A 23,644-nucleotide genomic window follows, 5' to 3' on the forward strand; every position below is an offset into this window, starting at 1 on the left:
ATATTTTTTTTGTTTAAAAAATAAAAAGATTTATGCGAATATTTGATGCGAATTTAAATTACTCTATTACATTACTTTTCTTTCTGTAATGCTACATAGAATCGTACATATAATGACAGAGAAATTATTCCAAATAATTATACATATTATGCTTAGGAAATAAAATATTTATACCTAAGATAAATATAATTTCGTGAACAGTCATCGAATAAAATGACAAATTTTAAATATTAAAAACATAGTATTATATAATAATAAAAATAAAAATAACATAATATAATATAATATTGTAATAATATAATTTATAATTATATTATATTAAACATATTATATTTAATGATATGTACAACTTTAAATAAATTCGTTGTTTATAAAAATTTTATTAATGAATTTATTTAATGTTGTATATTACATATTGTAAAAGATTATAATATTTTAAATTTTCATTATTTCATCCAATTTGGGTCATATGCACTAAAAGTAAGATATATTCACCTTATATATAAATATTTCTCTACACCGCGTTTATTGTTATCATTACCTCTTTGTAGGGTTTATCGTTTCCAACTAATAACATATTTGTGAATCACGAATCGATAAATTCCGCTGTCGACTATCTTGCGAAGTGGCCGGTATAAGAGGCAAATAAAGAGAGAGAAAGTGATCTTCTACGTGGTCCCATAGCACGATCATTCCCGGTGTTGATCCGGTCGATCCGATTATCAACACTGCGTCTGATTGTACTCGTCGTGGGAGAAATCGTCGTCGTCGCCACCGCGTTTGATAAGCACCTGCGTGTGGTTGTTGTTGCCGTGATTGCCTAACCGGCCTGCGGCGATCACCTGCACGGTCTGCTGCAGTTGTTGATCTTCACTCGCCAATCGCTTATTGCAGTCATCCCTCGGCACCGCTGCTGCCGGTTGATAGTCACACCTTCTCCTCTCCCGCCATCGGACCTGCGGTCGAGCGGATAAACTGAAACAGTCAACGTTCCATAATGGACTCGACTCGGGCACGTTGCTGTCACTGGCACGATACGGACGGATCATATATATGATATATATATTATATACAATGTATGTTTCTTTTCCCTTTTTTCCTACCCATTTCATTTTCTCTCTTTCTTCCCTTCCCGTCGATGGCATGACTAGTGCAACCTTTGAGTATTACTCAAAGAGTGCAACCCGTTGTGGCGTCACCTTACTAAAACGGCCGCACTCTACTTCACGTGAGTTAGTGAGTATGCGTGTGGGTTAGCACGCGGGTGGATTAGTTGCAGGAGAGGGACCGATCATGTGTGTTAGCCCGCATCGCACCATTGACGAGTCGTGCATACGGGAATTTCCAGTCAGGAAAATCTCTCTCTCTCTCTCTCTCGAGCGTTAAACGCAGATTAAAATTGCATTAAAATTGCAAGAGCGTTCTCCATTACTATTCCCCCCGTTAGGTAACATCGAATAGTTACATTCTGGTATTTTCTAGATTACTATTATAGCATCTTCAAATGAAGTCTTGTACTCACGAATGAAGAATCGGTGGATTGAGAGAAATTGATGAACACACACATTCGTTTCTTATAAATTCCAAAATCGTTACAAATATACTCTTTGAAACATAATTAATTTTTTTTATAAGGCTCAATAAATTGAAAAATAATGAAAAAGAAAAGAGCTACGAGTCGTTAAAATATACAATTGTTAGTAAATAAAAATTGTCATTTAGTTAAAATTACGTAGTTTCATTAGAAATAAGACATAGACAACAAACGTTTTAACCTCTATATTAGGTCATTATCAATATTACAATGATCGCAAGTTATTAACAAATGTACGAAGTTATAAAATTATAAAAAATATAAAAAATATATATAAATATAAGTATACAATCTCACTCGCATAGTTGACGTTGTATTTATTTCGGTACATTATAGTGAGAATCGTCTGGTTAATAAATGTAATGTGTGAAAGTCTGTAGATAGTGAACGAAATAATTGTTTCTGTTAAAAAATAAAAATACATTCGTAATGTAGAAAAGAGAGTTAAATAATAAAATAATGAATATAACGTAAAGAGAGTCAAATAGTAACGTAATAAAATGAAATTAATATAATGTAAAAATGAAGATATAAAGAAGACTTTAGTAGAAAATTAGATTGAGTGAAAAACATATTATACATCATATTAATTTTTGTTAATTTAATATCAATTAAATTAAACAATGAATAAGATTACCTTATATGATTGTGTATTAATGTACGATTTATAAAATTGAGGGGCTGGATTCTATAAGGGGATACGCGTGGATTTCGCGGGATAGTATTGACCGCAGGGCTAATTTTAGACATCGCTCTAATTTCAATTTTGACGACTGATTCTTGTAGAAAATTTCATAGCGAATTTTTTTGTTTTTAAATCAAATTTGTAATTTTTTTTTGTTTTCAAGTTATAAACAAAAAAATAATTTTTTTATGAAAAAATTTCAATAGATTTTTATGTTTAACTCGCCATATCTCAGCCAAATATGAATATTTTTCTTTGAAATTTTAACAGGATAAACTTCAATATGTTTCTCGAAATATAGAACATATAAAAAGTTTTTGAAACATTTCGAAAACAGCCAAATGCCAAATTTCGTAGTTTTATTTATTCGATCACAAAAGTTATCGTACGAATTTTCGATTTGTCAACTTTTACCGGTACGTACTACAATTTTGTTTATTAGTTAAGGAAGTTTTTTGGAAAATTTTAGCTCTTTAAATATTATGGTTGTAAAGTAATAACGATTTATATGTCGATCCGATTATGTAGCGCGCTGCGCGCAATACGTGTGTGTGTATCAAAACATAATATATTTAAGGGTTTTCAAAATCTTTTTCGACTTTTTAATTGTTTATAGTTACAAAATAAGAATTAGAATATCATATGAATAAAATTGTCAATAAAAATTGATGACAATAGCGTATTTTTTAATCTATTAGCGAATATAAACATACTCCTTTCCGTTGTATGCAATGAGATACTATTCTACGTTTCGCGGAAGCGAACGGCTCGAACTTTTGCGTTCCACGCAGCGCGCTACGTAATCGGATCAACATATAAATCGTTATTACTTTACAGCCATAATATTTGAAGAGTTAAAACTTTCCAAAAAACTTCCTTAACTAATAAACTTTAAATAGTTATTAAATTTTTCAGATGAGAAAAAAATGGAATTGTAAACTATGTGGTTTTTTCTTTCTCATCATTCTTTGGTTCTGTGGAATCTATTTGTTTAAGTGTCTTTTGTTTTAATAAAGATTTTAGCCAAAAGTGAATAGTGTCAAAAATAAACTTGATTAGGATAATCAAAAAAATTTCAATAAGAACTTTAAATTTTCTTCATGATATTTAGAGGGTGTGGTAGTAAAAATGCTCTATATCCACCACGCTCATTAGAACACATCCCTTTTTGTGAGAGGGAGTGGAGAAACGAGTGGCTGAGGTACCTTCCCGAAAAAGTTGGTTTGTAATATAAGTTAAACTCTAACATTCCGCATTGACATTAATTTTTTTAAATTAAATTTTTTAAATTCAATTATTAAAATTTTTCGTAAAAAAGAATTGTAAAATATATAATAATGAATGTTTTCCTTCCATTCCATATTGAAATAATATGATGTAATTCTGAAGAGAAATTATGATGTAGCTATATTTTATCGCCAATGAATTGAAAAGATTAGTAGAATCTAATCACTTGTACAAAGTAATAGAAAACCGATAATAGGAGAGAACAAAAAGATTCCAAAGGCTCTTGAATTAATCCTCAATTTGGAAAATAAAAAATTCAATTCCACGAAACGGGTTTTCTGCTACTCTCTCTTAATCCACCTGGTTCTTCCTTCGAGTCTTATTTCTCGATGGGTGTCGAACAAAGGAGGTGAGAAGCTTAAGCGTCATTTAAATAGATTCAATTGCAAGAACACCGTACTCTCTGTTCGTCAATACTGCATACCGAGACTGTTGTGGCCGTGCAGGAATTGGCTCGTTTTCGTAAAAGGGCGCTGCCATCCCACTTCCTCTTGAATTGCGCTATTACCTGGCACACACATAATGAAAATATCATTACATAGCACAAAAATTACTTCGAAGACAGAAACGATCGTTTCCGTAGTCATGGAAACTTACCTCGCCGTTGCAAAAGCAAAAAAGCACAGCCACACAGAGACCCTAGAAAAGAGAAATTACATTTTACCTTGCTACATCGAGTGCTCGAGGAAACGTTTCCAAAGAAAATTTTTATCAATTTCATTTCTTTCGCATGCTATACGAGATTTTACGATTAACTTACAAAAATCATATCGCCAATGAACTATAAAATTTTACTTCCTTCCCTCATTACACTCTACGTTATTATTGTTATATGGAATACGTTATACGGAAGATAGTAATATTTATTATAGTTAGCAAATTATGTTAAATTTGACATATGCCCTAAAATTTTTGTAATTATAATAGTCCAATCAAAATTTTAATATTTAACTCGAGATGCATATCAGAAATTAACACAAATATTATATAAAAAATTAACGCACAAATGTAACATTTTGATGTAATTTGAAAAAAATTGCGGAGATACATTTTTTAAATGAAATTAATAATCATAATATATGAATATTAACATAAATAGAAATAAGCATACAGCCGCAAGATGTCATAAAAGCAAAATATATTTTTCAAAAAATTACAAAGATAACGTTTCGGTCAAGTTTTAACCATTATCAATACATAAAAATTAATTGTATATAACATAAAATAATAATAATTGCTAGATGTTAACAATAATTTCATGAAAATTTACCGAGCGTGATCCTACAAAAAGAAGTTAAGAACCGTAAAAATATAAGAATCAAGAAATGTATAATTTAAAAATTTAACAAATATTAGAATCTTTTTACGACTGTACAATTGATAAACGAACAATAATAAGAAGAAGAAAGCACGAAGCAAAGCCTATAAACGGTCAACGCTAGATCACAATGCTTATAATAATGTGTGAATTTTATATACCGTGTACGTATGTAGTTCCCCCAATCGCGTGCCGAAAATGTTATTAAAAATTTAATGTAATTTTATTATATCGGTGTATAAATTAATTGTGTTATTATACGCATTCGAGATTTGGAATTCTTTCTTATTCTTGTACATTAAATACGGAGTTTCCAGATTCCATATCTTTTGACGAGATCGCAATAAGCGAATTACCAATCTAGCATCGAATATCACCAATTATAAGAATAATGTGGATGAATAATAATGATAAAAAGAATACGTTTAAATTTTTAAAGAAGATAGGTGTTATATAAGATGTGGGGAGGATCCCGATTGCCTACAGCTTCGTTTGCACACAGCGTATTGCACACACGTCATTTTTGTACACAACACATTGCACACAAGACGGCGAAGCTGTAGGCAATCGTTTTGTGGTCAAACGAAGCCCTCCCTAAGATGTGTATAAATATTAAGTTAACAAATATATTTTATTCATCTAATAACTTAGAATTTTTTAATATTTTAAAATTTTTTAATATTTTTATATATTATTAGTTACTTAAGAAATAAAAATCGCAACAATATACTAAGAAATGTTAAATTTAGTGTGGAAAATTTAACACAAAAATTTCAACAAGAATCTATTTTAACTGAAATAAAACATATTTTGTACAAACAAGGTTAATTCTACCTGCTTTCTTCTTAACGGCAAGAGAATTATCTTTTCATAATTTAATAAATAAATATCAGTTAAATTGGGGAAGCTAATTTAATATACCAGGTGTACAAGCATGAAGTGCGGATTTGAGACAACAGATGGTGCACCAATGCAGTGTGTAGTATAAAGATTTGACGTAAATGCCATTTTGTTGTGCCATCAACAAGTGTCAAACGCGCATAAGTGATAAATTGAAAAAGTGTCTGCATAGTATTTTTTTGCTGTGTTCAATATGTCGAAATTTGTGCCAAATAAAGAGCATTCGCGGACAGCATTAATTTTTTGTTTTTATTTGAAGAAAACTGAATCATACCGATTACTTCGATAAGCTTGTGGTGAATATGCTCCATCGCAAGATACGTGTGAACGATGGTTTCGACGTTTCAAAAGTGGTGATTTCGATGTTATAAGACAAGGAACACGAAAACGATTCACAAACACAAAAACAACTCGCAGAGCAATTGAGCGTTAGTCAACAATCTGTTTCCAATCGCCTACGAGAGATGGGAAAGATTCAAAAAGTCGGCAGATGCATGAGTTGAACGAAAGGCAGATGCAGAGGCGTAAAAACACATGTGAAATTTTGCTCGAACGATACAAAAGAAAGTCGTTTTTGCATAGTATCGTTACTGGGAATGAAAAGTGGATATATTTTGAGAATCCCAAGCGCAAAAAATCATGGGTAAACCCAGGCGCACCATCCATATCAACCGCAAGACCGAATCGCTTTGGCAAGAAGACGATGCTCTGTGTTTGGTGGGACCAGAAGGGTATGGTCTATTATGAGCTGTTAAAGCCTGCTGAAACGGTAATACCAAACGCTACCAACAACAATTGATCGATTTGAACCGTTCGCTACTCCAAAAACGACCAGAATATGGAGAAAGGCAACGCAAAATCATTTTTCTCCATGACAATGCTCCATCACATACGGCAAAACCGGTTCGCGACACGTTAGAAACACTCAGCTGGGAAGTGCTAGCCCATGCGGCTTACTCACCCGACTTGGCTCCCTCCGATTACCACTTGTTTGCATCGATGGATCACGCACTTGCTGAGCATCGCTTTGGTTCGTACGAAGATGTGAAAAAATGGCTCAATGAATGGTTCGCGGAAAAAGGAGAAGATTTTTACTGGCGTGGTCACAAATTATCCGAAAGATGAGAAAAATGTGTAACTAGCAATGGAGCATATTTTGAATAAACCCCTTTTTATCATTCTTACGAATTTAATGTGTTTTTTTTTTTTTTAAATCCGCATTTCATACTTGTACACCTGGTAAATGTTTGTGAAACACATAAATTTAAATATATTTTGCAGAAACTTATATTTGTGTTTTTAAATTTTCTTATGTATACTTTGTTTTTATTTCAAATTGTTTCCACATCTGTATATAGGTACAGATAATGAATAAATGTAACAAAAGAATTGTGAAGTTAATCAATAAACTACAATTACACTTTTTGCGATATTTCTCGTTATACGCGACGTTGTCAAAATGCGCATATACGCGTTTTAACAATCGTATTCTTCAAATATAAAATGGTTACACCTGAAGGCTTCCAAATATCAAGATAACTGGTTCATTCGACAGAATCGTTCAATTAACTAGCAATTTCATCGATTTTATACGATATAAAACGATTATGTAACAATGTAGTCATGTTGACAGTGTCGTACGTGCATGAAAGCGCAATTTCGCACAAAATTTGATTGCTTGATACTCGTATTGCTTCGAATAGTTCGAATAAAAATCTAGAAGAATGTCTTTCAATGTCTCTGTTTACGAGGAAAAAAATAAAAATATTGATTTAAAGATCAAAATATTGATTAAAAGTACTCAGTTGTAGAATTTAAATTGTGACAGCATTTAAATATTCCGTGTCAGCGTCTACCTGTATTTTTTTTCCATTGTACATACAAAAGTCGTATTTCTAACTGAACAGAACCTGATGATAGTTAAAAAAAAACGATTGAGTGCGTCATGTTCCACACAAATGTGTATACACATTTGTTTCTAACTATAATTTGCTATATATATTTCATTTTAAAACTGGAGATTTTCAAGAAAGATTAAAATCTCTTTTTATTATAGAGAGAGAATACTCTATATTTGATTATATTTGTAACACTATACGTATTTCAATATTCCGAATTCACAAGAAACAAAATTCACTTTGTTAATTTATTTTTATATGCTAAATATAATTTTATATGTTATGTGAAAAATTTCTACAATATAATAAAAATTAATTTAACATTGACGAATGCGTTAAAATGTATGAAAGAGTAGGCTGTGATAAAGTGCATATTAAATGCATGAAGCCTTCCGATGCACGAAGCTTTACAATCTGATTCGATGTCTGTTCAAAACACATGTCATAATGCGCAATACGATTTCCGGACGCATTCATATTGTACGAAGGCAAGTCAATAAGTTTTTGGAAAACATAGTAAAACACATTTTTTTTGATCGATTCATTTTTATTTCACAACATAGTCTCCTTTCAGATCGATACACTTGATCCAACGATTCTCCAACATTTTCAAGCAGTCCGAATAATACATATATATGATTTGCCCAACCATTCAAAATAAGCCTCTATTTCGTCGATGAGCTGCTTTCTGATGATGAATCTCTTTTCTCCGAACCAATTCTTCAGGTTTGGAAACAGGAAATAGTCGCAGGATCTAAATCTGGCGAATATGCTGGATGGGGAAGCAATTCGTAGCGGAATTCGTTGAAATTGGCCATCGGTGCCGGGTACGTGTGAACCCATGCATCGTCTTGATGGAAGAGTACTTTTTTCTTCACCAAATGGGGACGTTTTTTCTTTAAAATGTTATTGAAACGATCCAATAAGGCTGCGTAGTAATCACCGTTGATCGTTTGCTTCGACGGAAGATAATCGATATGAATTATACCGCGTGCATCCCAAAACTGGTCATCATCTTTCCGACCGACTTCACGGTCTTTGCCTTCTTCGGAGCTGGTTCATCCGGTGAAGTCCATTGTTTTGATTGTCCCTTCGCCTCGGGTGTGAAGTAATGTATCCATGTTTCGTCCACAGTAATGAATCGACGCATAAATTCATCTGGATTACGTTGAAACATCTCCAAACATTGTTTTGAAATTGTCACACGGTCGCGTTTATGAATTGGCAGTAACCCGGGCGAGTAGCAACGATAACCCTGAATTCACAAATATTTGCGTCTGAGCGAACGGCACGTGCTCGCCAGTGGATACGTTAGCGCTACAATTGGCCGGTACGATGTCGGCCGATCCAAATCCGCGTAAATCTTAACGCACGATGTCGCTAATTGTCGGCAAAATCCGAATTCAGAATCGTCTTAAAAATAACTGAAAAGTAAGCAACGACAGAAAATAATTATAGAAAACGAGTAACTAAATAGTTACAGAGAATAGTACAGGAAATAATAATGTTGCAAAAAGTATTGGCATGGGAAGCGGAGTGGGGAGAGATATGCGCTATGCACCGAGAAGCGAGCGAGCAGTAAACTTTTGGCTACGATTGTAGCCGGTGAACGTCCTTAAACTACGGCCAAAAGTGACTGACAAAAAATGTCACGTCACAGTAAATGTTTGATCACTGCACAAAACTCGTTTTCAATTTTGCAAAAAATACAAAAGTTGTTGATCGCTTTAATCGTCTACAGAAATGAAACCTCTCAATGAATTCCGCTAAAACTTTGACAGTAATCAGCTGAAATATGCTACTTGTCAAAAAGTAATGTGACATGTGATACTGCGAGTGCTCTCTGACAGATTTTCTAAGAACTTATTGACTTGCCCTCGTATTATACAATGTATCTATAATATATAATTTACTTGTTTATTTCGTTCTTAATTTTAAAACAAAATACGTAAAAATATAAAAATACCAACCTGGAAAGAAGCGGTAATTGCTGAAAGGACCTCGTAAAAATTCTCCCAAGGATGATTCTTTGGCGGCCGAAATGGAATTACTAAATAGTGAAGGCCCAATAGGGGCACTAAAAGTAACGTGGCCCTAAGAACAAGATATCAAATTAATTGGATCATAGATTATTACAAATATTATGAATAATTATTATCATTAATTTGTACTTATAAAATTCTTTCGTAATATGACTTGAATTATTAGCATAATTAATCTTACCGTTAGTTATTAGCATTTTATAATACTTAAGTTACTAAATTATAATACTTTTGTTAATGAAAAAAAAACTGTAATGTTAAAAATATTGGATAGCATCGTTAAGTGAAAATTGATTTATTGTGATAAAAAATTGCACACAATTACTGTGATAAAAATACATGCTCGTAAATTTCTGTAGAAAGGAATATGTTCGTTCTTTGTTACGTTCTTTTTTGCGTCGTCATGTCAATGTATAATTTGACATGAAAGGTAGTATACAGAAAGTGAAAAATTCAACTACCTGAAAGCTTGCAGCATAGATCGTGAAGGGCGCGTTCCAATGGCGGGACCGGCACGTAACTTCATGAGAAGGACTCGTACGATATTAAACAGGAAAAGTAGATTCAACAAAGTAGAAACGCACACGGGATAAACCAACGCGTTCATATAATTGCCCTCATTGATCCAGCACCTAATTGTAACAATAATTTAATCTGTTACAATTTTTTTATTTGTCATTTATAATCAATGTAATTAATTATTAATTTTTAACTTATTTACCAGCTGATGTGCATTTCACTAATTTGTGTCTCTTTCAATTACAAAGTTGTTTAATATATAAAAAAAGACATGAGAAAATAGTACTTTGAATTCTAATAAAGTATATTGTAATAAATTGTGTTGTGAAAGAACACGCAGTTCTTTCTAAAACGTTGAAACTTGGTGACACACGTTGTCTGTCATCAAGAGAACAATGAAATGTTTATTACAAAATGAATTCAACGTATGTACATATATATTATATAATAATTTCTGCTTTCACTTTAGAGGCTTTATGCGGTCACATTGTATTTTAAAAGATATCTTCAATATAGGTTGAAATAATATTTACATGTCATTCGTTAGATACAAACATGTATATCTGATATACTTTTATTAATGAGGAAACGAGAAGTGAGAAAGAGAGTGTTTGTGTGCATCGAAGATCGATCGTGCCTCAATTCTGGTGTACCTAAGTATATCCACATTCATGTGTGTGGAAAACGCTTAATATAAATCCTTATTCTAACAAACCTGATAGAGGAAGATGATGAAAAGTGTGTCAAGGGGATAACCTCGTGACGAGCTTCCTGTAATAAATACTGTGAGGAAGGCCGAGAGAAAGATATATAACAGATTGGAGGATCGCTGCTAGATGTTGCCTTAATGCCAACCGGTTATAAAACATTTACCCTACATGATAGGGAGAGTATACTGCAGAAATATACCGACGAAAATAGATACAGATAAACCGAAAAGTAGTGGATGCTGACGCGAATCTTGTGTAAAACAATCATGAGAAGATTTTAAGACTGAAATCTAAGAATAAAATCTTACATTCGTGATAACAATATATCACTTATATGTATACATACATTATGGAACGACAATTATATAACAAGTTAATAACAAACATAACAGTCATATTTTTATCAAAATTCGAATTATTTCTTTCAATAAGGAACTTCGTAAATGGTCAATTTCAATCGACGCAATAATCATCGATTAATTAATACAAATTATGCAAATTACTTCTTATTTAATAAGATTAAAGAAGATACGATTATCGTGACATGCAAACGTTCCATAAAATTTTCACAATAATCGATTCGACAATATTTGCTTTCAATATGAAAGTTGTTTTTATCAATTTGATACTTTATAACATGACATGGATGTGGCTCGTTTTATATCGAGCCATTTATTTCATCAATGTTTCGATATGTTTCAATCTAGTCGCTCGTAAAGATATTTGTACATATACATATACGCGGAGCATGTTTCCAGCATCCAGGATGCAAAGATTGTGTATCCTTATGTTATTTCGTTATTAAAGCATATGCTGCGCATAATAATCTTCAAATGAAGTAGTATTTCTACATAATTTACATAATAATTTTAATTAACCAGTAATAGCTGTCATATTGATAATGAGCATCACGAAAAGTCAACTTATTAAAATAGTAATTATATTTTTATGCGTTATCATCTTGGATGCTTTTTAATTTTTAATGTTTACTCATTTGTATCGAGAAGGACCTTAACCATAGATCGAAACGTCTACGTTTTGTATGATTCTGAATAAATTGTTAAAAGACACATACTTATAAATAGTGTCGGCTCAATATTGGCAGTTTAAAAAAATTTTATTTTCTTGATTTATTCTACTTGAGCCTTTTAATTATTTTATTTTCTTTTAAATATTATAATTTATTGTTATCTAACATTTGTTTGTTAAACTTCTAAAATATTTTACTAATTATACCCGATATTGCTTCGGATGCAAGAGGAAATGATTACTTTGTTTATATAATAAGCACACTGATTTTTCAGCAAGTTAATATGTCGACAGTTTTCGTTCAGCTGTCGTATATAATGGAACGGTAATGTGATTGTCGCACCGTGGTTTCGATCTTCTACTATGGTACATTTAGCTACCACGGCTTCATGGTGGCGGACATACCTAATTTTACCATCACGTACGCAACTGACCGCATGCTGTTCTTGCTGAGAAATTAGTGTAGACTCTGGTACCCTTTTCGCGATCGATACGATGCCACAGGTCAATAGTCTCTTTCAACGAATCCCAAACACTTCCATTAGTAGACACATTCATTCCTCGTAGTTTATTGGAAACGCAAGAAATGAGCGTTTTCTCAATTTAGCACAATTGTACTTTTACATATACTACGTGCCTAATAATAGAAAAAAGATTTGGAGGTTGTTTTCTTAATTTCATATGTAAAGCCCATTTTATACGATTTATACAGGGTATTTGAGAAGTAATGAAAAAAATTTGTCGCATAAGAGTAGAATAGACTAAAATGAGAAGAAAAGTCCTCTACCATTTTACAATTTTGGCAATAATTAACGAAATATTAATTTATAAAAATATCCAAATTCGCCTGGTCCATCGCCAAATGCAAGTGCGCGGCTGAATATAGTATGATCGCCCAACGAAGCGCGTCGCGCGCGTTTGTCGTTGCTATTATAAGAAGCGGCAATGATCGTCGCTAAACAATGTCCATTGCCGCTTGTTATATCATAAATAACGCGTATCTAGCAACGGCGAACGCGAAACATTTTTCCATTTAAATAATTTTTTTTCATTTTGTACTGCTATACTTCTTTAATTTCTTGTGGTGTAACACTTGAAATGAATAAAGTAATGCAATTTTGCGATAGAATAACGTTTTGAAGAAAGATTAAATAACTAATTACGACAACTTTGGATGGAGAGGAATAAATGTGTTTGAATAAATTATGTTTCAATTAATTATAATATAATCTTCTCAAAGAAAAATTAAACCACTCGGTTTGGAATAGGAAGATCTTCCAATAAGAATACAAAGAAGGCTCAAAAATGAGCCGAAACATGTAAGAATAATTTTTGTAATAAATAAGTTTTTCTTGATAAATATCAGCGTTTGCGTAAAGTTATCTGCGCCTAACTCCTATAGTGTTTTGAATTGTACGGGAGTTTTTGTCATCAAAGAATTATTATATAATACAAAGACATATACTTAAGTTTCATTGTGAAGATAAAGATAGTACCACACATGGGTTTTATTTTTTAATTTAGTAGAATTTAATAAGAATAGTGTTACATGGGTTTTTAAAGATACCACTTGTGTTAGAACTTAACTTGGCGCCGACTGTTGATATCAAATCTTTTATATAAATGATTCATGTCATAAGAATTATTAAGTAAGTAATAAGCGAGTGGCGTATCACTCTCGAGTCAACAGTTTTTAATGTTAGAAATCATAATCAAGTGCATTTTATGATGACATACAAGGAATCGTATGAATAACGTTTGAAATTGAGCGATTGAATCTTGCAGTTTAACGAGCGAGTTAATATTAATGGCTACGTTCAGCAGACTCAACAGTTCAGTGAGCGCTCGCTGTTATTGGTGTATTCTTTTAGATCATTGAATTAAATGTTAAATCTAGGAGAATACACCAATAACAGAGAACGCTCACTCAACTGTTGAGTCTGCTGAACGTAGCTAGTGTCTTTTAATATATATAATATAACTTGGAACTAAAGTTTAAAAAAATAAATTTTCAAAAAGCAGTGAAATCCCTTAAAAAAATCTTTTTTAAAAAAGAAAAATATATACGCCAAGTGCATAAAAAAGGCATGGAATTCATCTTAATCAAAAATCGGATATGAAATAAATGTAATTAACCAAGTATTTTATTACGCAAAACACATAAGATAGATCGAAAGTGGTTTATATGTATATGAAAAAAAATAATTCAACAAAGAAGAGATGTTAATAATCGCTTAGTAAACTTGTAAATTTGTCTATGTTTCTCTAATATATCTAAATATTATATTTTTCCATAATTTACATCACATATATTATTTGTGAAAACATTTTCATGTCCCACAATCTGTATCATATGTATACGTATATATTATATACATATGTCTATTATTTTTATATTTTAATTTAATTGCAATGCAAATACTATGTTGGAATAATATTTTCACTGAAGTAAAATTAATACGACCTGGGCACGCCAAGTTTTTTTCTTCACTATAATAAAGTTGACAATTTTAACCACTTTCGGTCTATCTTATGTGTTTAGCGTAATGAAATACTTGATTAATGATATTGATTTCATTTCCGATGTTTGATTAAGAGGAATTCAATGCCTTTTTTATGCACTTGGCGTATATTTTTCTTTTTTTAAAAAGGTTTTTTTAAGGACAAAAATTTGATTTTTCCGTTAACCAGATCATCGGCTATAGAATCATAAATTTTTATAATAAAGGATATGAATGCAATAAATGATGCTGTCACTGCTACAGACGATTCATTATTTTATGATCCTGGAATAGATTTCATTATGGTAAGCTAACAAGTTCGATATAGATTTCTCTAAAAAATCAATACTGAAACTTTAAACGTGTTTTTTTCAAAAGTGTTTTTTTTTTTTTCAACTAACGGTGTTTATAACTCGAACAATTTTTGATCGATTCAAACTTCAAGTTTTAAAATACTTTTTTAAACATCTCGATACGATGACTTTTGACGAAGTTTTTCCATCTCGAAATTTGCCTATTTTTGCAGGTTGGAATAAGTGACTTTTAATTTTTTTGAGTAGTGTATTTTGAGATCGAATCTTGAATTTTGAATCTTCTATCCGATTTTAATTTCTCTTTATCTATTGTGAACAAAAGCTTGTCTTAATGTTATTAGCAAAGTAATTTGTTTTATAAGTGCAATTAATCATTGACAAATTATTACTTACTGCTCAGTGTCTGTAGGATCATCACTGGATGCACGTAAAACTGTATATAAGGTGACGATTACAGCTGGAACTGGCCACCCAAGTCCCATCAGCCAATTCACTAATTTGTGTTCACTAGTGAATGCACTCACTAGCAATGTATGCAGGTAAAAGCCTTCGCAAAGCATCCAAGCGTAGTTTGTTAATAAAAAGTAATGAAGGATTACGTGCAGGACGCGACAAGGTATCTGTAAAGCACACGATAGTTTATGAATTCCTCTTTAAAGTCAGTCAAGTCGTATTCGTTTGAGAACAATCAGAGTAATAGTACCATTTAAGGTTTAAATATAATTCGACAATATTTTCTAATGATGCTAACAACCCTCATTTTTTAATAAATCTATGTAATCAAATAAATTGTTATCATTTTTAAACATTTTTTAATCACATACCAACATATTTACCATTAAAAATATTTTCCACATTCAACTTCGTATCACAATTAGATTAATAAATTCTACTTTGTATGTTCAACTAATTTAAAATATTTTTAATATATTTATTTTTCACTAACATGTACAAAATTTGTAAAATTTTCATAAATTACGATGATTCATTTGTTTAAATTACATACATATCTTTTTTTCTTTTTGATATGTAGCTAAACTGCTTAAAAAAGAGAAATACTATTAAATTTTAAAGTTTTAATGATAAATACAATTTCCGCTGTTTTAATATAAGCATCTTGAATTACGAATAAAACATAGCTTCTTATTTTCAGATATCTTATACATCTTTTTTCATGGACTTTTAGTATATTTATATTCTTAATACATACGCCATTATTAAGTAGTAGATCCGTATTCGCTACTATGAATCTGTACCAGATCAGCCATAAGGCATTGTTGAACGCGAACGAGGTGAATAGATTCATGTGCAGTGTAATCCGTGCGCATCTGAGAGATCTGTGTGTAAAGAAAGTTCTCTCTCAATTGCACATCTCTGTTCAATTAGTCCTAATTTCATGTTACAGAGCAGTAAAGAAAAATCTAGAAATTCACCGAACAATTTTATGTGAATGACAGTCGTCTAGATTGGATCACTATTTAAGCTGCACTAGTTTGATATCTCGAATAGAGTAAATAGTCTGCCTCCAATAATTAGCTTTATGTATAAGATATCATACGTCTAAAGTTTATTCAATAATTCTATGACATATACGTAGAATACTAGTAAATGTAAAATGAATAAAATAACATTTTAATATCTCTTTAAATAAATCTAAATTAAGAGCTTTAAATATTGTCAAATAATACGTATTTCTTTTTGCCTTTTATTTTTTAAGATCCTTATAAAGTCTTTTTCGAGTATTGGAAAAACCCACGACTTTTATTATTAAATTATTATACTTTTTCTCATAAGCGATCTAATTTAGACGTATTTCAAACGTGAAATACTTGCGAAAGTAATTCTCAAAGTTTTTGCATTAACGTACTCTGGAACGCACATAAATTTTAATATGCTATTGAGGTAGCACAGATAATAACAACGTCAATAACTTACCGGAAGTACGTGAGAATTCCTAAGGAAAGCAATAGAGCTACCAAGGATATCGCGTATCCCACCTCGTAGATTCTATTTATACTTTGCTGCCACTGTAATCAAATTATTAAAAATTTAAACTTCATGTTGCATTTTTATACTGTTCCTGATAATTTTTAGAGTGGTGCCTTAAATCTTATTAATTCGTTAAGCAAACGGCACAAATTATGATCCTATTATATCATAGAAAATTTCGTAATTTTAAATTGAAGGTGGACTGCGGTGTAGTCGAGAGCGAGTAACACGAATCTGATCCCAATCGTTTCTTCGTTTAATTATTATGTCGTCACTGCAATCTCTGTTGCGCGTGTACTATAGGAGAGACTAATTATTATTTAGATTTGTTAGATAACATTAATTTTTTTCTAGAAAATATTCTTTCTAAAATATATGGTAAAACTTCCCCTTTACACAGTCAGCCTCAAATGACTTCCGAGTTGACCTTGATCTTGGCCCTCAAGAAGGTCAAGGTAATTGACCGTTCCCGTCGCTCATTATTCGTTGAAAGGTTATTAACAAAAAAAGTTTTAAAAATAACGTACATTTATTAAGTGAAAAATAAATTGAAAATTTTTAAAAGTAAGGGGTTTTTGGGGTTACTGAAACCAAATCTTATGTCAAAAGTACGAAATTTAAAAGTTTTCTTCATGTGCCACGTGCAGTCATGAGACGCGGTAGATAGGAGCGGTCTGATGTTTACGTAGCTGGACGCCATATTGGGTCAGCCATTTTGAATTTCATACTTTTGACATAAGATTTAGTTTCAGCGGCAAAAACCCCCTAACACATTTTACTTTTTAAAATTTTTTACTTACTTCACCTAATATGTTAAGCCTACTCCTTACCTTTAAGGGGTAGTTTTCACCCTTCAGAGTGGACCTTCGCCGATAAAAAGAATATACATGTCAAATATTTTTCATAGTTCTACAAATTTGCAAAGTTTTATTAAAATCGGTAGATGACACCTCCGTAGGTTTACTTATTATAGTTACTTTTTAGCAGGTATCAAATAAAAGAAAATTAAATAATTTCTTTTTAAATAAAAAGAAACAATTGCGGAACAGAGAAATAGTGCAACTACATATTGTAAAACTTGACGATGGAAAAATATTTAAAAAGTTATAAATTTAATCTGTTTATTTTTTCTTCCTTTTCGGCATATTTCAGAGTAAAAATTTTTAGAACCTATTATGGGTATAGAAATCTTTGTTATTTAGGCCTGTCATAATAACTAATAACTGTCGTAAAAGCATTCTTGTAACAATATTCATATTTAAAGCTACCTTTCGGAAATCTTACAGATTTCATGCCATAAAGTCGAAAAGTCTTAGAGCTCAGATCAAATTCATAAAAAAAAGTACAAGTCTCTCGCAAATCAGAGTTTGCCCATTTTTCATTCGAAATATGCGATGAGCAGTGCAGTTAGCCCAGCATAGTTATTTTAAAATTCATTCGCTTACGAAATTCTCCATGTCCCTCGAGCCCCCTCGCAACCAACATACTTCTTTTACACCGTCACATGCAAACGTCTTGCCACATCTACAAAGAAAAGTCCGCTAGTATTAGAGCTTTAGTGTTGTCCTGTGTATGACAAATGTCTGCCAAGCACGAAGTGTTTATGAGACTTGTCATCCGAAAACCCCTGTCTCATGACTTGCATCAAGGATCGGGCAATTAATCGAGCTTGTCTCGACTACGGAAGAAAAATTCAGACTTTGTCCGAGCGCCTGAATGTGTAATCTCGTTTTTTAAATATATATAAAGTAACCAGAGAATCTCGGTGATTTGCGATTTAAAAAATCTATTCCTGTATCTATTAGAAATAAATGATGATAAAAAGAGTTAGGGAAAACATTAACCCGTCGTTTCCAACGGGTTTGGAAGAGCAGCGTTATTCTTAACCGCCACCGTACGAACGTCACATTACATATTTAACGCTACGGTTGTACGAAAACTGCGCTTCCATAGCCTAGCGCTACTCATGGATAAGATGCTACATCTTAAATTGCATGCAAATGTAAATTAATGTTTAACTCTGAGTACATAAATCTCTTTGCAATACCGGCGATTATGCGAGAGAGAGAGAGAGAGAGAGAGAGAGAGAATGCTCTTAAAACAAAGAAAAAATTAACTAAATAATAAAAACCACGCACACGCACATATTAAGTATTGAACTTAATTCCTGCCGTTTTTTCGTCTCCAAAATTGATTTGTTTCGAAGGGAAGAGATGAACAAATACCTTAATCAAAGTAATTTCCTTCATTTTCTATTACTTTTTCCCATCTCTCCGACAACAGGGCAATCCTAGAACAGTAGAACGCGGTATCTTTCGAGGTGATCCATTCATCCACCCATTTTTGGACTTCTTCGTAACCGGAGAAGTGTGCGTCCTTAAGTGCATGTTGCATCGATCGAAAGAGATGGTAATCCGACGGTGCCAAGTCTGGAGAGTACGCTGGATGCGGGAAGATTTCCTATTCAAGTTGTAAAAGTGTTTGCTTCGCCTTTCGCAACATACGGTCGAGCGTTATCATGTAACAAAATGACTTTGCGTCAATTGTTGGCTACGGATGATCTATTTTGCATCAATTCGTCACTCAATCGGCATAATTGCTGTTGGTAGTGATCAGCTGTAACGATTTCATTTGGACGCAAGAGTTCATAATACAGCACATTCTTCTGGTCCCACCAAATGCAGAGCAAGGTCTTATGCCCGTGAATATTCCTCTTCGGCGTTGAAGCGGATGGTTGGCTGGGGTCCACCCATGATTTTTTCCGCTTGGGATTATCAAAATAAATCCATTTTTCATCGCCAGTCACGATGCGTCACAAAAAACTCTTTCTTTGCCTGGCAAGCAAAGAAGTCGCAATAGACAAACGATTCAAAATGGTATTTTCTGACAACTCATGTGGTAGCCATATCCCTTCCTTATAAATCTTTCCCATGGCATGCAAGCGTTTTGAGATGGTCTTTGGAGTAACATTTAACGCTTTCGACAACTCTAAAAGCGTTTGAGCTGGATTTTCATCAAGCAATTCTTACAGCTCGACATCTTCAAAATTTTTCGACTGTCTTGGACGTTCTCTGTCTCTCACATCAAAATCACCGTTTCGGAAGCGTTCAAACCAAACTCTATATGTTCTTTCCGATGGAGTTTCATCACTATACACTTCGGATAATAAGCGATGCACTTCAGCTGCGGTTTTCTTGAAGTCGAAGTTAGTGTAAAGAAGCACATGTCGAAAAAACAGCTTATCGCGATTCATTTTCAATCGATTGGAAAGTCTCTTTGGCGTCGAGAAATCTAACCTGTGAGGATTGAATCACTTTCAGCAATGTCTAAACTACAAAAGACATACAACTTCATAAAAAAAATATATATATATATATATAGGATAATGTCGCCTCGTTCGTAATATGAGATACCATTTTTTAAAGACTTGTAATTTATTTAATTTGCAACCTTAACTCCTATTTTTATGTCAATTTTATAGGAAATATATTTAAGACTTACTATCAAAAAAGTTAGCGATTGATAGTAACTATACTTTGTATGTGAAATTTTTTTTATCAAAAGTGCCGATTTTGCTCATTCAAAAAAAAGGGTTCCTAATATGAGACATAAGGGTTTCTTATATGGGATGGTATCTCATAATAGGAAACCGAAGGAAAAATAAAGAAAAGTTTCTTGTCTTCGTCTTTATTACACAAAAATAGGAACAAAAATTAAATTATACATTGTAGTTATATAATTTTTTGATTTGACTTGTATTTGACTTTGTCATTTCAAAACATAAAACACAAAAAATAAAAAATCTTTAAACTAGGAATCAATGACAACATATCAGACTTATACATTTAATAAAAAGTATTTTGTACGAATTTTTAAGAAAATAGCGCAGATAGCGTGTTTAAACATAGGTTAGATTATCTCATATTACAAGCTCCATGCCTTGTGGCTTCATGATTACCAAATCTAATTTTTACAATTAAGTACATCATCATATCTGGCATTTTTCTATTAATACGACCTTACTCTATTAATTAATGCATACAGACTTTATTACTAAATATTTATTTATTATATAATAAAACAAAGTTTGAAGACTAACTCAATAAAATTCGACAACATCCAATTTCAAAACTCTTTTTTCCCAACTATTATGATCTAATAATGAGTTTTCTATTAAATATGTTTTACTCTATTAGTAATAAGTTCATAATAAAACCAACCACATGCGCTTATTAGTTTAACAGAAATCCCGCTATCTCATATTAGGAACCTATCTCATAATAGGCGACTTTACCCTATGTAACAAATAAATATTTTGTAAAACTTTAATAATTTATATACGAATTATATATATATATATATATATATAACTTAATTTTTTCATCATTGAATAATTTGTACTAAGTTTTAAAATATTAATTTGCTTTTGCAAAACTTTTCGAAAAAATAATCTATTTTTCACAGTACAATTTATTACCATATTGTGAGAAATCGGATTGCGCATGTTCTTTCAGTTTGTATTTCTGACGCCAATCAGATGATGGCGATAGAACGCCGAGTGGCGGAGTGATCAACTTCCGACGACGATTTCCGCCTGCACTCACTAGTGCGACCATACGGGCTACTTAGATTACCAGATTAGATAGATTATCTCAAGCAATGGCGTAGCGTCCTTCGCCACAGACAACGAGAATAAAGTGTTTATAGTGAACAGGAGTCAGTACTGTTTACCCATCCACGAGAACACTCTAGTGGCTTTTCTACGGATAAGTTTCCCTCGTTACCTCGATCCCGTTTACCCGCGAGATTTCAAATTCTCTCGTATTCAAAAACAACTCTTACAATATATGTATTATCAAAATAAGGTTACATCTAAAACAGTAAGAATATTTTAATTTTACCCTGAGAAAAAAAATTTTTAATACAAAGAAAATTACTTTACACAAGTAAACTTTTTTTGTATTAAGTAAATTTTCTTTGTATTAAGATTTTTTTTCTTAGTGTAAATGGGACAAAAGTATTATTTCAATTTTAAGTTTCTTATTTGAAAAGTCGAGTAATTCACAAAGAAAACTGAAATGTATCAAACAGAATTGCAACGCAGTTGAAAGTAAAATATAGCGAGTTCACATCTTTAATTATACCTTTACCATACCTTTATATCTTTAATTCATACCTTTAATGGCTTTAATCAAATAGGTAAATGCAATTATGAAAATTAGTTCAAATCTTTAAACGGATTTCACGCCATGCCACGGTAGTCACCGCTAAATAATTCATGAAGTTAGAGTATGCAGTTAGTATGCATTTGGATACTGTAGGCTCTACCTTGAGATTACACGGCATTGATACGATAATATTATAGGTGGATACGAGCCTGGATCTCTCTTCTTCGGGCCGGTCTAATCGGATTAACACGGATTCCCGAAATTATACCACTGTTGCATGCGGGGACACGATAAATTTTATCAACGCGAACAAAACGATAATCGTATCCCGCCGCTTCTCATGGTTTATTATGTATCGATAACGGGGATTACACTATCTCTCGCACTACACTGCAGCTTATTGTCGTTTGCATTCGCGATCCTGTTAATATTAGGAAATAGATAAATCCTCAATTTCATACGTGTCGTATTGTCGAATTGAAATAGAGCTAATGCTGTTTACGGATCGTATTGGATTTAGTTCGAAGTTCACGATGCAAACGCAATGAATTCTCTCAAAATGTAACAATATCGTACAATATCATTGATTTAACAACGAAAGCTGCAAATCTATGAAATAATAAATCGAAATGATATAAATACTATATATTTACGTTTCATATTCCATATTGTCATTTATCATGCAGGGTGAATTTTTTATCTTAAAACTTTCAAATATCTCGAAAAATAAGCACAATAAGAAAAAATGTTAAGAATCAAAATTTCATCATTCCGAGGGTAACATACACTGATGTTAAAATCAGCCTCCCCACCCCGCCCCCTGGGCGGTGAGGGGGGGCAAGTTTGAAATCTTAAATGGGAACCCCTATTTTTTATTACATATATTCGGAATCTTTGGCTAAAAGCACATGAAATGTTCATTCGAATGCGTTTTTGATCCAAAGTGAGCAAGCGCGGCACCCAACGCGCGGTTAACTTACGCATGCCTAATTCTTTAGTCAATATATGACAAACATGTCCTTTTGATATGCCAACAGCCTCTGCTATCTCCCTAACCTTAATTCGACGGTTGTCCATTATCATTTGATGAATTTCTTCAATGTTATCGGTGGTGATCGCAGTTGTTGGCCGTCCTGGGGTGGAATTATGCCACATCAACTAGAAAAGTCGCAATCGCTACAGGAAGCGACCGAACGATGTCGATTTCAACTCTTTACGCCCGGTCGTAATCACTATTCTCTTCTTGCCCCTCTCCACATCTTGCCCAGATGCTGTTGCGATCGGAATTATGCCGAGTTGTTATTGCTTAAACCCTTTTCCCTCTTCATGCCGGTCGACCATTTGGACCACGCGCGGTAAGGTGAGGGGGACAGCGGAAGGCGGAGGCGATTCGAAAATCGGCTGAAAGTTGCACTTTATACATGTTCACTTTGAACTGGAACTTTTAATTAGTAATATATCAGTTACTTTTCGTGGTAATATATTATTATTAGATAAAAAGGTTTAAATTTTAGAGTATCTTTTTTTGAACATGGCTTGAACTTTCCATTTTTATGATATGATTTTTTTCGGATATCATTTACCTTTTAGGGTACAAATATATCACAAATATATATAAAAAAAAAATTATTTAAGAATATTATATAATACAACGAAAGAGAGTGAAATACGGCGAAAGAGAAGGGTGGTG

At 32.5% G+C, this 23,644-nt stretch overlaps 1 protein-coding gene across 3 annotated transcripts in view; it reads right to left on the bottom strand.

Moving 5' to 3' along the window:
• Positions 1-467: 467 nt before the first annotated feature.
• Positions 468-23,644, bottom strand: part of Dh31-R (Diuretic hormone 31 Receptor) — a 90,381-nt gene continuing 67,204 nt past the window's right edge. For 2 of the 3 annotated variants that reach the window (XM_018537709.1, XM_018537710.1), the window contains exons 6-13: positions 16,733-16,824; positions 16,008-16,134; positions 15,191-15,417; positions 10,186-10,356; positions 9,653-9,776; positions 4,164-4,205; positions 3,991-4,074; positions 468-956 (exon numbers count right to left, since the gene is read on the bottom strand). In XM_018537709.1, coding sequence (XP_018393211.1) covers positions 723-956; positions 3,991-4,074; positions 4,164-4,205; positions 9,653-9,776; positions 10,186-10,356; positions 15,191-15,417; positions 16,008-16,134; positions 16,733-16,824 — 1,101 coding nt within the window. In that variant the 3' untranslated portion in view covers positions 468-722. Of the gene's footprint in view, positions 976-3,990; positions 4,075-4,163; positions 4,206-9,652; positions 9,777-10,185; positions 10,357-15,190; positions 15,418-16,007; positions 16,135-16,732; positions 16,825-23,644 lie in introns of all 3 variants that reach the window. The other variant, XM_018537711.1, reaches the window with a different exon arrangement.

The sequence above is a fragment of the Cyphomyrmex costatus genome, unplaced genomic scaffold (assembly GCF_001594065.2).
Source record: "Cyphomyrmex costatus isolate MS0001 unplaced genomic scaffold, Ccosl1.0 scaffold18, whole genome shotgun sequence".
In the NCBI taxonomy this organism is placed as follows: domain Eukaryota; kingdom Metazoa; phylum Arthropoda; class Insecta; order Hymenoptera; family Formicidae; genus Cyphomyrmex; species Cyphomyrmex costatus.